This window comes from Henckelia pumila, chromosome 2 (assembly GCF_033568475.1).
Source record: "Henckelia pumila isolate YLH828 chromosome 2, ASM3356847v2, whole genome shotgun sequence".
NCBI classification, from domain to species: domain Eukaryota; kingdom Viridiplantae; phylum Streptophyta; class Magnoliopsida; order Lamiales; family Gesneriaceae; genus Henckelia; species Henckelia pumila.
The window spans coordinates 142667871-142682930 of NC_133121.1; the positions used below are offsets into that span (position 1 = coordinate 142667871).

At 32.8% G+C, this 15060-nt stretch overlaps 1 protein-coding gene across 2 annotated transcripts; it reads left to right on the forward strand.

The window, feature by feature from the left end:
* The first annotated feature begins 9840 nt into the window (after positions 1 to 9840).
* LOC140881239 (probable inactive receptor kinase At5g10020) lies at positions 9841 to 13933 on the forward strand. Of its 2 annotated transcripts, none has more exons than XM_073286390.1 (5): positions 9841 to 10289; positions 10496 to 11422; positions 11580 to 12488; positions 12559 to 13092; positions 13188 to 13933. In XM_073286390.1, exons 2-5 carry the CDS (start codon positions 10519 to 10521, stop codon positions 13775 to 13777), a joined length of 2937 nt encoding a protein of 978 aa, XP_073142491.1. In that variant the 5' UTR covers positions 9841 to 10289; positions 10496 to 10518; the 3' UTR covers positions 13778 to 13933. The 2 variants fall into 2 exon arrangements, with proteins under 2 accessions (XP_073142491.1, XP_073142492.1); XM_073286391.1 differs by having other exon boundaries at positions 9841 to 10064.
* Positions 13934 to 15060: the final 1127 nt, after the last annotated feature.

Consider the following 15060-nt stretch of genomic DNA (forward strand, 5'->3'; position numbering starts at 1 on the left):
AATTTGAACAAATTTTTTTTTTTTTTAAAAAGTTAGACCCTCATGACGACAAAAAATTGTACATGATCAAATATGGGCCTACCGTCTACCGAGCAATCACAAAACAAATGGCGTTTTCATACACATTTTTTAGGCATAAAATTGGGCCAATGTGATTTTCACAATATGGAAATTTATAGCAAAGTGATTATGCAATTTTCACCTAAAAATAAAGAATTTTTTTTTGGGTTTCTTCAACTCCATATATATTTTGATCTGTTTAATTTAATATAAATCCAGAAACTAGTCTCATGTTGATACCCATGATTCAAAAGCGAAAATTTTCTGAAAGATATGAAAATTCTCTGGATATTCTTACCCAGATACTATTATGATCCCAAATACCTAAACTACCTTTTTCATTTATTAAATTTCACAATACACAATCAAAATCTATCTCCAATATGCCACTGACAAATTGGTCAAGTGCAGAGGTATAAACAAATCGTATCGATTCGAATATTAATAAAATTTTAAGATTTGGATTTGGATCGAATTAAGTATATTTGAGTTCGAATTCGATTCTAAACTTGAAAATTAAATTTTATTGGCTTGAGGTCGGCTCGAAATCTGTTCGAACATTATTCAGGTTAAAAATTGAATGTTTGCGAGCTCGAAATGTATATATTTTAATATATAATTATATTATATTAATAAAATATTAAAACTCATGAGCGGATCACGAACTATCGAATAAAATAGTTTTGGCTCGAGTTCAGATCGAAAAAAATTCAACATATTCGAGTTCAATTCGAGTTTGATATAATTTCGAAATCGAATCAAATATTTATCAGCTCGAAAAGCTCGCGAACCGACTCTGTTTATTTGTCATCCTTAGCAAGTGTCATCGTCTCTCTAAATATATTAGAGGTTCTAAACCCACAAAACTCAATCACGTAGTCCAAAAACAAAAATTTAAAAAGTAAAGTATTAAGTCTTGTGTGTGTTTTATTAAAGGGAAAACTATAAATTTGGTCATATATGTTTGTCACTTTGCAATTTTGGTTTTTTATGTTTTCATATTTCAGTTTTAATCCTACATGTTTTTATTTTTGGCAATTTCGATCATTTTTATTCGAAAATGCTTACGTGACACTGTACATGTCAGCTCCACATCAGAGCACTGAATTGGTGTCACGTCAGCGCTCGTCGAAAAAATGACTAAAATTGTCAAAAAATAAAGATAGCGTTCTAAAACTGAAATCTGAAAATATAAATGACCAAAATCTCAAATTAACAAACATACAAGACCAAAAAAACAATTTTTTCTTTTATTAAATAATAACTAGTACTACAATAATTTATTTACTAAACTCCGTGCCCGTAAATTTTTTTATAAATTTTCACTTTTAAATTCAACAATACCCACTTTGGCCTTTTAATTTTTTTTACTTCTCTACAACCAATAAATTTAATCATTTTTCTAAACACATAATATTTTACAAACACTCACCGAAACATATACACATAATTTTAAACCTTCAAATAAAAGGGTGAAAAAATAACTTTTCCCCAAACATCATTCATGTCTAAACAACAAAATAGGCTTGAAATGGTAATAAAGGGGGGACACACATCAAACTTGAAAAGCGACAATATTTATGGCAAGAGAACATGCATGGCCTTTGTGGTAGCACCTAAATTTGGCCATTGTGCATGCACCCACGCAATCTCCACTATCCATTACCAAAAATATCATATTCTAAATACAAATCCCACCAATTATTAACATCATTACACATTTAATAACAATTTAACTCACTTTAATCGAATCCTAATCAATTTATTATTATCTCAAAAACCTTCACGTTGGCAGACAGATGATGGTGCTGTCATGCAGTATGGTGAGAAGTGTCTCACACTGAGGAGACAATTTCTGAGGAAGGGATAAAGTGAAAGTAATTAAATATTTTTCATTTTTTTTAAAAAAAAAAAACTAACTAATATTTGTTTATAATGGTCTTTTATATCAATTTTAAAGAAAAGTATTTTGCATTCGACTTGTTTAATGAGAAATATTACTTATTATTGTAGATAGAGTCGACTTGTATGACAAATATAAATTTTTCGTTTTTAGTGGTAGTAGTGGATTGGTTAAGCCCTCGATCAGGTTATTCCACTAATGATATCTATTAATTAAGGATAAACAACTCATTTCGGATGATATTCATGAAGTCCCGGTTCAAGATTGATTGTAATTAATTACTTCTCCAACTCAAATAATATTATTGTATTTTTGCTTTTCATGATAGTATAATTTGACAGTGATATCTTTTATCGATCTATTATATTTTGAGTTAGTTTATTTTACGAATAATAAAGATATCTAGTTACTCAAAGAATAATTAAATTTTATCGAAATATCAGTAAATATATAAAACAAAAACAAAAAACTTCATGATATATATTGTTATAAAAATTAACAGGTAAATTTATTTATTTTAATTTCAATTTTTAGTTTAGTAAGAATTCACAAAACAAATTATTTTTCCCTCTTATGGTATCAATGGTTAGAAATTTAATTTAGATATTTTATTATAATGAAAGATCGAGAATATAGAATTTATTTAATAAAAGTAGAAATCGACCTCGATTTAGATACGCACAAATCAATAACCACTTTTAAAGTTGAAATAGAAACAATAAATGTCATTTTCTGAACTCATAACATTTGTTATTGACTTGATTTTAATTAAAATTTTGGGAAAAATCACGATTTTGATCATGTAATTTTGGTCATTTATGTTTTAAATTTCAGTTTTAGTCATGTATGTTATGATTTTAGTTTTTGTAATTTTATGCATTTTTCATCGAAAATACTGATGTGTCATTATACACGTCAACTTCACACATGTGTTGTATTGGTATCACATCGGCATCATATCGAGAAAAATGACTAAAATTGTCAATCAAACAAAGATAGCAGACTAAAACTGAAATCTAAAAACATAAATGACCGAAATTGCAAAAAGACAATTATACAAGATCAAAAAAACATTTTTTCCTAAAATTTTCAAACATTTTATGATTTCACATTCTCTTAGGTTACATTTGGATTTATGTATGGATATCAAATTCATAGATTTCGATTATAATTTTATATATTATTACAATAAAACATTAATAGATCAAATTTTAAATCTACGCCTTCCTTGTTTACATATTAGTAATACAAAGTATAGTGAATTTTTCATTACATAATTTTTGAGCATTTTTAAATCTATCAAAATTATCATGGAAATATAATATATAAATATGTATGAAGTTGATTTGAAGTTTGTACTTCTCTAACCAACTAAAATACATTTGAAATATATGGATTAGAAGTTCATCCATCCAAACGCAAACTTATGTTGCACGCTTGGATGTAATACTTTCAATTAATGCATAGATCGAAACTATATTCAAATGTAGTTTTATTACTTATAGAAGTTATAAGATCATATAATTCAAATCAACCTCTTTTATGTTTGTATAATATTTTGTGTTATATAAGATGAATTTCAAGTTTACCTAATAACGATGTCATTTGAAATCCATTCAACTTTATATAACTAATGTGATTATGTGAAAATAATTAGGGTATGAATTTAAAATTTAATCCATAGTTTATTGTTAGCGGTAAATTATAATAGAAATTCATCGCGTAACGAGCCTTTGACAGACCCATGTAGTTTCAAAATAGTCGATTTGAGTCCTTAAGGGGTGTCCAAGTTGGTGGAGTAGGTGAACTCTTGACAATACAGAAGTTCGATTCTCCATGCCAACACCTTCTTGGACTAGTCCGTCACACAGGACTTGCCTAGTGTGATTTACTTGACTATCGTAGTTTGCAGGCTATTGCGTTAGTTCGGGAGTTTATCCAAAGCGCACTGAAAGGTAGCGGCTGCGGATTCCCACGTCAAAAAAAAAAAATAGTCGATTTGAATGCAAATTAATTATTCGGTTTCGAGTGATGATTTCGATTTAAAATATTAAATTTCAGTCAAATCGATCGATTTTAATATCGACCGAAATCAAACATTTTCACACAGCCCTCTCCTATATTCTTGTGGACAGAAAACTATCAAGAGCTAAATGTGCAAGCACGTATGCCAGTTGAGAGAAATTAATTCAACATACTATTCAAGCAAAGAATTTGTAATACAGATATATAATTTAAATTGGAACTGTACTATGGTTTGAAATATATATATATATTATTTATTTAAAAAAGTCAAAAAGATCAATTATTTAATTTATACCGAGTCCACTCATATTTCCTATGGATGCCAAGCCTACATGATCAAGCACGTCGCCTTAATGAAATGAAGAATAAATAAACAATCTAAATTATTAAGTCTTATTTTTTTAGGTTATAATTTTAATATTTGCGTAAATGAAATAAAAAATGGTGTATAAAATATAAAATGACTAAACAAAACTTAAAACGTGATGTTAAATAATTAAAGATCATGATAATTATTTTTTATATTATAATTAAGATATATAATTATGACGATACCAAAATTTTATCTCGGGTTCGGTCTGGTAGAGCGGATCTCCAAATCTCTCACAAAGGAGGTCAGGTTGGGTATGACGATTGACGTATTCTGCACAGACAGAAACTTCGTTAGGGGCGCCGAAGGTGTTTTCGGTGTGACCCCTCCGATACCTAAATCAGTGTTCAGAAGATGAAGAGCGTAACGAAAATAAGAGAACGAAAAAATATGTGTGAGTGAATATATGAGCAAAAAGTGAATGTGTCAAATCATAAGCAATACATGATATTTATAGAGGTTGAAGAGGTAAGTTACCTTCTTAAGGTATGATTCATATTGAGGTAAGACTCAATTGCTATGAAGGCTAGGACTCTTGAACCGATTTACAAATCTTATCTCAATCCTGTATTTGTCCGAAATGTCTATATCTCTTAAAGATCTTCCAGTATTTTCGATACCTAAGCTACCACAAGTTGGGCTCAGGTCGGGCTCCTAAATATGACTGGGCCCGGGCCTGGCCCAATGAACTTAGCAGTTAGGGCTTAAACCATAACTCATCTTTTTGTATTGGTTGGGCTCTTATCGAGCCTCGGGTTTTGGCATATGATGAAATTTGATAAGATGTGGGTTATCTTCTTCGGACATGGGTTATCGGGTTCGGGTCGAACCAGATGCATTTATTTTCAGGGGCATCAAATTATAAGTATTTTAATTTTTTATTCTCTACTATAATTTGAATCTAGTCAATAATGTTTCTATATGAATGAATCTACATCCTTAATTTATTAAGATTACTATCATTATTATTTTATGTCTTCATATTTTTTTAACAAACAATACCGGTAACGTAAATTTAACACACATAAGTATAATATATATATATATATATATATATGTATAAACAATAATAATATTAATTAGCCTCTAAAGAAGTGTCGAGTTGGTGAAGTATATAAGTTCTTGACAAATGATCGGAAATTCAATTCTCGCTATCACATTTTCTCGGACGACCGTGTGTTGCACAATAGTTGATCAGTGCGGTTTACCTGACGTAATTTACAAGCTATTGTGGTAGCCTCTGAAACTGTAAATTACGTCAGGTAAACCGCACTGATCAACTATTGTGCAACACACGGTCGTCCGAGAAAATGTGATAGCGAGAATTGAATTCCCGATCATTTGTCAAGAACTTATATACTTCATCAACTCGACACTTCTTTAGAGGCTAATTAATATTATTATTGTTTTACTTATAATATATAGGGTGAAGGGATTTTTTTTTACTTTTACGAGGATTTGAATTAACGTCTCCCCTGACTAAAATTTATATAGAAGTTAATATTGTTATTTTTTATACAAAAAATATTTATTCTTTTTATTTGACAAGAATTGAGCCGCTGCTTTATTCACTGGTTGAATCGGTAACTCGATTATTGATCGACGTGATGGGGTCAATATTTGGATCGAGAACTATGTAATGTCTTCAAAATACAGATTTGAACAAAAATTGACCAATGTGCCCAAGGTTTTACTGGATCAATAAATGACAAACAAAGCAGTTCATTTAATTATCCATATGGGTTGTTGTTCTATGTAAGCCCATTTAAAAAAATAACCAATTAATTTCGGGTATCGATAAACAATCACAGCTCGGGTAATGTTCGAGATAAGCCCAATCAAGAAAGCCCACTTAATTTGGCACAAATGGGTGGATCAATATTTCTAATCTTGGTTGGACCAAAAGGGCTTTAACGAAACAAAATAGAATGTGAATTTGTATGAGTTCAAAATCTCAATTAATGCCCTAAACTTTACCAAATATCTCAGTTTTATTATTTATTTTTTTTGGAAACTACTTTTTTTTTTCTTTTTTTCACGAGTATATCACTGTTTGATTGTATTTTATAGAAATCAATTCTTTTTTTTTTTTTTAAAAACAACGATTATCCTAACACTAGTAAGGGCATAGGGAGGCCCTTGACTTGTATTTTTTTGTTTAAAAAACAATTCATTTTATTTAGAGGTTGCAAACATTATTCAAAATATTTTCATAATTATTATATTAATTAATTAATGGTAGGTGGGGCCTAATGCCAGTTTGTAGGAGGTATTTTAATTAATTTACAAGTTACATAAATTTTTACTTGTGTTAATGATTATCAATTAACGTGAAATGTGGCTAAGAGAATGTTTGGTAGAGCTTCTACAAAGTGTTTCTTAGCTTCTAGCTGTATGGAAGGACTGTTGAAATTTTGAGTGTTTGTGAATGTTAAATTCTGCTTTAACTTCTACAACTTTTACCCAAAATCAAGAAGCAAAAATTTGATGGTTTTTTTTACTTTGCTTTTTTTCTTTAAGATATAAAATTAAAAGTTGACGTTAATACCTTTAATAAAATTATCATATTACGTATGCTTTTATTTTTTTAAAAAAATATTTTTTAAAAACATTGCTATTACAAGCATTTATTTTTTAAAAAATATATATTGCATTTTCATAATTTTTTTTTGTACATATCTTGTATATTCATACAAATTTTTTCATTTTTTATATATTTATTAAACTTATATATTTTTTCAAGATTTCATGTTATAAAAAATAAAATATTTTTGATATAAAATTCATAATGTAATAATAATATATAAACTCACTTTTTTATAGTATGAGTATCAAAAATTAAATAAGGGTATGATTGTCATTTAATTAAAAAATTAAGCTTGGAAGCAATTATTCTCCAAACACTAAACTTTAGCTTGTATTAGCTTTCAACTTTTATTTCCAAAAACTCCTTACTTTAGCTTCTCACCAACTTCAAAATAATCTCTAATAATCTTTACAAGAATCACTTTTAAATAAATAAAATGTCTCCAAAACACTCCCTAAGTAATAATGTCGAGCGAGCTCACTGCATACAATCTCGTTCTTGTGAGCCTTAGGGATCGGGAACACATGTTTACAGCATGAGTCCGAACTTTGAACACCCTCAAACGATTCGGTTCCAAGTACATATACAAGGAGCCAACCCGAGCCTATATGATTATGTCCAATCCGAATTAACCGGAACGATTTTAAACCGGTTCGATTCAGCCTCTCATGGTAAGCATCCCTAGTCTAATACCAAAAGGTGAACTCACCAGTGGGCCCCTGCCATCCACATGACAGCTTAAGTAAGCCATCTTCTTCCGGCTACATATTATTACTTTGGTCCCACGTTGCAACCCTTGTGTTATGAAATTGTGAAATTATTGCTTTTTGGCGTATTTTTTTGTTAAGATGAAACTCATCGTAGTTAAATTTTTTTTTATGTATATAAGGTAAATTTGTGAGCTAATGTGATATCTTGAAAATCACTTTAATGAGGTAAATCGCTTTTGACAAACTCTGTGTTATATACTTTGTTAGATTAATGGAATTCGGACATCTTCATAATGATATGATATTATCCACTTTGGGCATTAAGCCCTCATGATTTTGCTTTTGGAAGCCCCAAAAAATCTCATATCAATTGAGATATCATTCCATATATTGATCCATGATATTTCCCTTAATCTTCCAATGTGAGACTTTGGTTGATCATTCCTAATAGACTCGTCTGAAAAAATGTTGATATTCTTCCCGACCTGATCATTTATCAAACGCTTTGTACTCCATCAGCTCAAACAGCCAATCAGTGACCTTTATATTCCTCAACGGGTGTTGTTATTATTATTATTATTATTATTATTATTATTAATTAATTAATTAATTTATTTTTTTTAATACTCTCCTGGACCATTTTTTTTAGTATTTGCATACCATTGAGGGGAGGACACCTCCAAAAATTTAAAGAAGCATGTTAGGGTCACATCTTGATATGATGTGCATTAGATCTGATCCTGCCTCCATCAAGAATGTGTTGAGCTGAGCTCTACCCTGCCAACCTTTGCCATGTTCTCACCTGAGCAACATCTGTCATCTTGTATCATATCTATTTTTGTAGATAAAAATAAAACCATCTTTCCTTTTCAAAATTCCACATCCTATTCGTCATGGTTCTGTTTTCATTCTTAAAAAATAAAATAAAAATTGTATAGATTTTTTTTATCTCTTGAAATTTTAAATGAGTAATATTGGATCAATTCAACAATAAACATATGTTAGCACCCATATCTACTTCTCCTTTCAAGGCCTATCCGAAAGAGAATCTAGCACTTTCATAGTAGTGAATATCTGAACTAGTTGTAGGTTGTTCAAGAATCTTGTTTAGACCGTTCATACAATCCATACATAGTGTTTTGATCTATGATTTTAATTTTTTTGTGTTTCAACAGTAACATATTGTTTTATTGCGGACCACATTACAATAGTCTTTTTTTTAAAAAAAAAAAAAAAAAAAAGCTTTACACAAAAAAATGAACTTGGATTCCGCACTTATCCAAAATGTATTTTAGGTAGTGTTTGTAACCTAACTTGTGAAGAAAATCTCCATAATTACTTATTTTTAGAGGTTGCAACACTACCTTGTGAAGAGAATCTTCATAATCAATTATTTTTAGAGGTTGCAAACACTACCTTAAACTGCCACAAAACCTGACGGCACCGGAAGTTTTAATTTGAGACAAAGTTTAGACCAAACGCTTAATATATCTCTACTATTTTATAATACTTCAGAGACTTATAAAAATTAACTATATAAGGACACCATCTTTTCTTCCAGTTTTACACTTTTCCTTCACAATTACTTTTTTCTATCCACTATCCCACTAAAAACCTCTCACTAACTCCATGATTTGTTTTAAAAAAAAAACTATCTATGAAAAAAATTTATCTTTTACACGCACAAAGCATATGCAATTTTTTGTATACATAATATAGGGAACAAAGCCTTTAATAAATTTGGACAAATCCCTATCCATTCAGTGCCAACTAACCTCTGCTGTCATGAATCTTGTTTGCACATAAAACAAAGATGCCTAGACACATACAACATACTCCACAGTGTTCAACACTCTCCGTTTTACCACCCTTTTACTACTTTCCCATCCATATTTTCAAACTGAAACCAATTATTTTTCACATGTTCCAATATGCTAATCATACATATTTTCAAACTGAAACCAATTATTTTTCACATGTTCCAATATGCTAATCATATGATTATATCATATCACATCACTAATCAAAATATATTGTTATAAAAACTAAAATAATTCTTTCTCATAATAATTTGAGTGCATTGAAACGTACAGTCCACAATCCATACTGCCCATCCCACAGTGAATCGCTTCCCCTTGATTCTTGTGGCCGTATTTTGTTTTATTTTACAGTCAATTACTAAACCCACCAACCCAAATTCTACTCCTCTCAAGTCTAGTGATTTGTCGTGCTGTTGACCATTTTCCCTTGAGAGCACGGCCCTGTCACTTTCAGTTTCTTGCGGCCCGCTTACCATTTACTTCCACTACACTGTGGTGTCTGTCTATCTAGACGAAAGAAAGGCTGCATAGCCTTTATGGGATTCTTTCCAGTACCTTTTCTTTTCTTGATTCTTGGGCAAGAAAAAAGGTGGGCTTTTTACAATTCAATGTTGAGGGATTCTGGGTTTGTTTTGTTTTTGGGTTAGTGTGTTACTCTCATGCAGATGTAGAACTCTATTTAGGCTATTTGTTGTTTTTGGGTTGCTGAAAAAGTTGGGGTTTTATTTCGTGGGACTCTTGGTTGTTAAATGATTAGGAGTAATGATTGGAGTGTGTTAAATTCTGCTGTAATGTGCTCGGATTTGGCAGCAAGGTGAGGAAAAGCTTTCATTGTTCCACATTTATTGCTAATGGTTCCCCCTAGTTTTGTAGGAAATCTAGTTCCGCGTTTCCATTTTGATTTTGCTCTTCATTTTTAACTTGTAAAATTTTGTGTTTGCGACATTCTTGTCTTTCAATTTCCTCTTCTTTTTTTTTTTTGCCATAATAAACTTTAGCCGCTCTCTGTAACTTTACCAGCCCACATTTTCTTCTGGAAAAGAATGCAGTTCATTTGTTTTGCGGTACTGTTATTGGTAGAATTATCGGTTGGAGAAATAGAAATAGATGCATTATTGGAGGTCAAAAAAGGAATTCAGAGTGACCCTTCAGGGAAAGCTCTTGTTTCATGGGATCCTAAGTCTTTGGAATCTAATGGTTGCCCTAAAGATTGGTACGGCATTGCTTGCAATAATGGTAGCGTGACCTCAATCACACTGAATAATTTAGGATTAGTAGGAGAATTTCAATTTTCGGCTATTTCCGGGCTCGAAAAGCTTCAGAACTTGACTATTTCCAATAACCAGTTGAGTGGCACACTGACAAAAGAGATTGGCTTGCTTCAATCTTTGCAAAGTTTGGATCTTTCACGCAATTTGTTTACCGGTTCAATTCCTACTCAGTTCACAACCTTAAAAAACCTGGTACTTGCTAACGTTTCATCGAACAGCATGGGAGGAGAAATTCCATCTGGTTTTGCTAGTCTGGAGCTTCTGAAGTACTTGGACTTGCACTCGAATGGTTTTGTAGGAGATGTAATGGGCCTTTTAGGACAATTAGATTCCGCATTGTATGTTGATTTGAGTAGCAATATGTTTTCGGGAACTTTGGACTTAGGATTAGGAAATCCCGATTTTATTTCGTCTATTCAGTATCTGAATATCAGTCATAATAACTTGACTGGAGAACTCTTCCCTCACGATGGAATACCGTATTTTGACAGTCTGGAGATGTTTGATGCAACCGATAATCGTTTTGTCGGAAATGTTCCATCTTTCAGTTTTGTAGTATCTCTTAGAGTTCTTAAAATCAGCAACAACCAGTTATCAGGTTCATTGCCGCAGGGCCTTTTGCTGGAGAGCTCGATGATCTTGTCTGAATTGGATCTAAGCCACAATCATCTTGAAGGTACGTGTACAAGCGGCATTGGTGTAAATTTTTGCATTATACTTGCAGTTGTTCAAGGGTGAACTTTGGCCGGGCTTTTACTGTCAAAACAGTGGTGTTTTAGATTATTTTACTCTGTTTCTATGCTGCTCAAGTTCTTATGTTTGCTTCTATTCAGGTCCAGTCGGAAGTATAACTTCTGAGAATCTGAGGACTCTAAATTTATCATATAACAAGCTTTCCGGTCCCTTGCCTTCACGAGTAGGTCACTGTGCAATAATAGATCTTAGTCACAATATGTTCTCAGGAGACTTGTCCAGGATTCAGAGTTGGGGAAATTATATTGAAGTAATCGACTTGAGCTCAAACGAATTAACCGGGTCCTTACCAAACCAAACATCTCAGTTCTTGAGGCTTACTTCAATAAAGATTTCCAACAACTCATTAGGTGGTGTTCTTCCACCTGTTCTTGGAACATATCCGGAGTTGGAAGTCATCGATTTTAGCGTGAATCTACTGAGCGGTTCCCTTCTTCCTACCCTTTTTAACTCAACAAAATTAAGTGAAATTAACCTGTCTTTGAACAAATTTTCTGGCACGATACCTACCGATGCAGTCAGCTCACAAAACTATAGCCTGGTAGCTCTTAATCTTTCATACAATGAACTTATGGGTTCATTGCCCCCTGAACTGGGTAGATTTCATCTCATGGAAAATCTTGACCTATCTAACAACCATCTTGAGGGTGGAATTCCTGATGATCTTCCCGACACGATAAAAGAATTTAATGTATCATACAATAATCTCTCTGGGATTGTTCCTGGAAGCTTACAGAAGTTCCCTTCTTCATCTTTTCATCCTGGAAATTACTTGCTAATACTCCCGAACGAGCCCTCTTCGGGGGAAGGCAATGATAATTTTAGCTTGAGGAGGCACGGTTCTCACGTGAAATCTGCAATCCGGACGGCCATTATTGCTGGTGTGGTAGGTGGTGCATCCCTTTTAGTGATACTGGTTTTAGTGATCTTCTGCAGAGTCCATCAACAAAGAGTTAATACAACCTCCACAGAAGCTGGTGGTAAAAAAGGTGAGCATCTTAGAAAACCTTGCCTGATTCATCATCAATGGTCCGAGTCTCACTATGATTTTATGTGCAGTAGGTGCAGAATCCGGCCATCTGCAGAGTGATGTCTCTTCAGCAGTTGAAGAAAGGAAAGACCGCGACTTTCAAGAATCAGCAAGAAAAACTGAAGTGGTGGTACCTTGTCCTGTATCCACCACCCAGTCTGCTAACACATCACCTACGGTGCTTCGTCACCAGACTGAAAATTCGAATTCTCTAAAGGTTTGCTCACCAGGAAAACTGGCGGGAGATCTACACCTTTATGGTAACTCCATGAAATTTACTGCAGAAGAACTATCAGCTGCGCCTGCAGAGGCGATTGGTATGAGCTGCCACGGAACGCTGTACAAGGCTGTGCTTGCTTCAGGCCATGTGTTGGCAGTAAAATTGCTAAAAGAAGGGATTGCGAAAGGGAGAAAGGAATTCGCAAGAGAGGCAAAGAAACTAGGAAATATTCGACACCCCAATTTAGTTTCTCTTCAAGGATTTTATTGGGGTCCCAAGGAGCATGAGAAACTGATCATAACTATGTACATCGATGCGCCTTGTTTGGCGCTCTATATTCATGGTAAATTTTGTAAATTTTTTGCATGTCAAGTGATGCGGTCCTATATGCACATTGTTTAGATTTGAAATCTAAAATATTGAAGCTTTAAATTGCAGGGACAGATCCAATGACACTTCCACCTTTGTCACTTGAGAAAAGGCTCAAGATTGCTATTGATACGGCTCGATGCCTCACTTATCTACACAACGAAAGTGCCATACCTCATGGAAATCTGAAGTCGACCAATATCTTGATCGAAATTCCAACCACAAATACACTCTTAACAGATTACAGTCTCCACCGATTATTAACATCTGCAGGTACAGCCGAGCAAGTGCTGAATGCAGGTGCTCTTGGCTACCGGCCACCTGAATTTGCAAACATGACCAAACCGTGCCCATCTCTCATGAGCGATGTTTATGCTTTTGGCGTCGTTTTGCTGGAACTTTTGACCGGAAGAAGATCTGCTGACATTATCCCAGGGAATCCTGAAGTTGTGGATTTATCAGAATGGGTGAGTCTAATGGCTGAAGAGAACCGTGAGAACGAATGCTTCGATGCTGAGATTTTGGGGACACAGGGCGTGGGAAGCGTCCCAAAGGGTCTAAGTTCCATGCTTCAGATTGCTCTGAGGTGTATCCTTCCGGCTGCCGAACGGCCGGACATGAAAATGGTATTTGAAGATCTTTCTTCTGTAGCTCTGTGATAAGCCTCAACATTTGAATAAGATTTTGAGTGTAAATTTATTGTTTACTTTTTAGTTTGTTTGAAGTTTTCTTCATCATTCTTTTAGTTGTTTAGTTTGAAATTCATTTTTCATTTGGCATTGTAAGAATAGAGATTAAATCTCCTTGTGTATGGTAATTAAAGCACCATTTCCACATACTGCAGACCTTGTGCATCAGTTCATGTTAAGGTACCCATACGCAAAGTGGTGCCTCTTCAGCACATTTTCGTTAATCCATGAACAAGATTTATACATCTCGATCGGCTGTGAAGAAAACAAATCAATACATCTCCATCGGAAGAAAACCAAGAGGGAAAAAATCGGAATTGATCGACAGATTCTCGAAACAAACAAAGAGGGAAAGAAATAAAGAAAAAGAATTGGAATTGATCGATAGATTTCTCGAAACAAAGTGTTTTCATACGGATTCAGAAAAAGTGTTTGAAAAAGTAATTTTTGTAAATCAATTTTCTCATTTTCCCTAATTTAATGAATATTTTAATGTAATTAATAATTGTAATGATGCTAATTTAATAGGCGTAAACTTTAAAATAATAAGAAAGATAACATAAAAATAAATTATATAATTGAGACAGATAAGAAAAATATATAACTTAAATGAGTGAGATAGATGGAGTAATACATGTAATGAACAAAAAATGTGATAAATTTTGGAAAAACTGAAAAAATGCATTTGTTTTTTTGTTTTTTGTTTTATAAGAGAACATGTCGCCGCTATTTTTCGGTGTGCACTGCGTAAATCTCGAACTAACGCAAACATGCAAACTACGATAGTTAGGTAAATCGCACTAAACAAGTCATGTGCGACAGACTAGTCCAAGAAGATATTGACAAAAAAAATTGAACTCTTGATCTTTGGTCAAGCGTTCATTTACTCCACTAACCTGAACTTTGGACTTCCCCTTAGAGACTGGAAAAAAAAAAAAGCATTTGTTGCTTGCCGCTATCGTATACATTTTTCCTTCATAAACAATACCGGTGCACTAAATTCTTTGAATACCACTTTTCAAAAAGAAAAAAAAATTCTTTGAATACCAACATGCTAATTAATTATTTAGTGAAGTATTGCAGTAAAATTAAATACTATAAATAAATATTTTGATAAAATAAGTCATTCATTAATTCTATGGAAGACTAGCAAATCTCTACCCACCGTCGACTTTAAATGCTTAATTAATTCTTATATACTATTCCCACCTACACACGTGTTGTGTTGCATGTGTGATTTAAATATAAATATT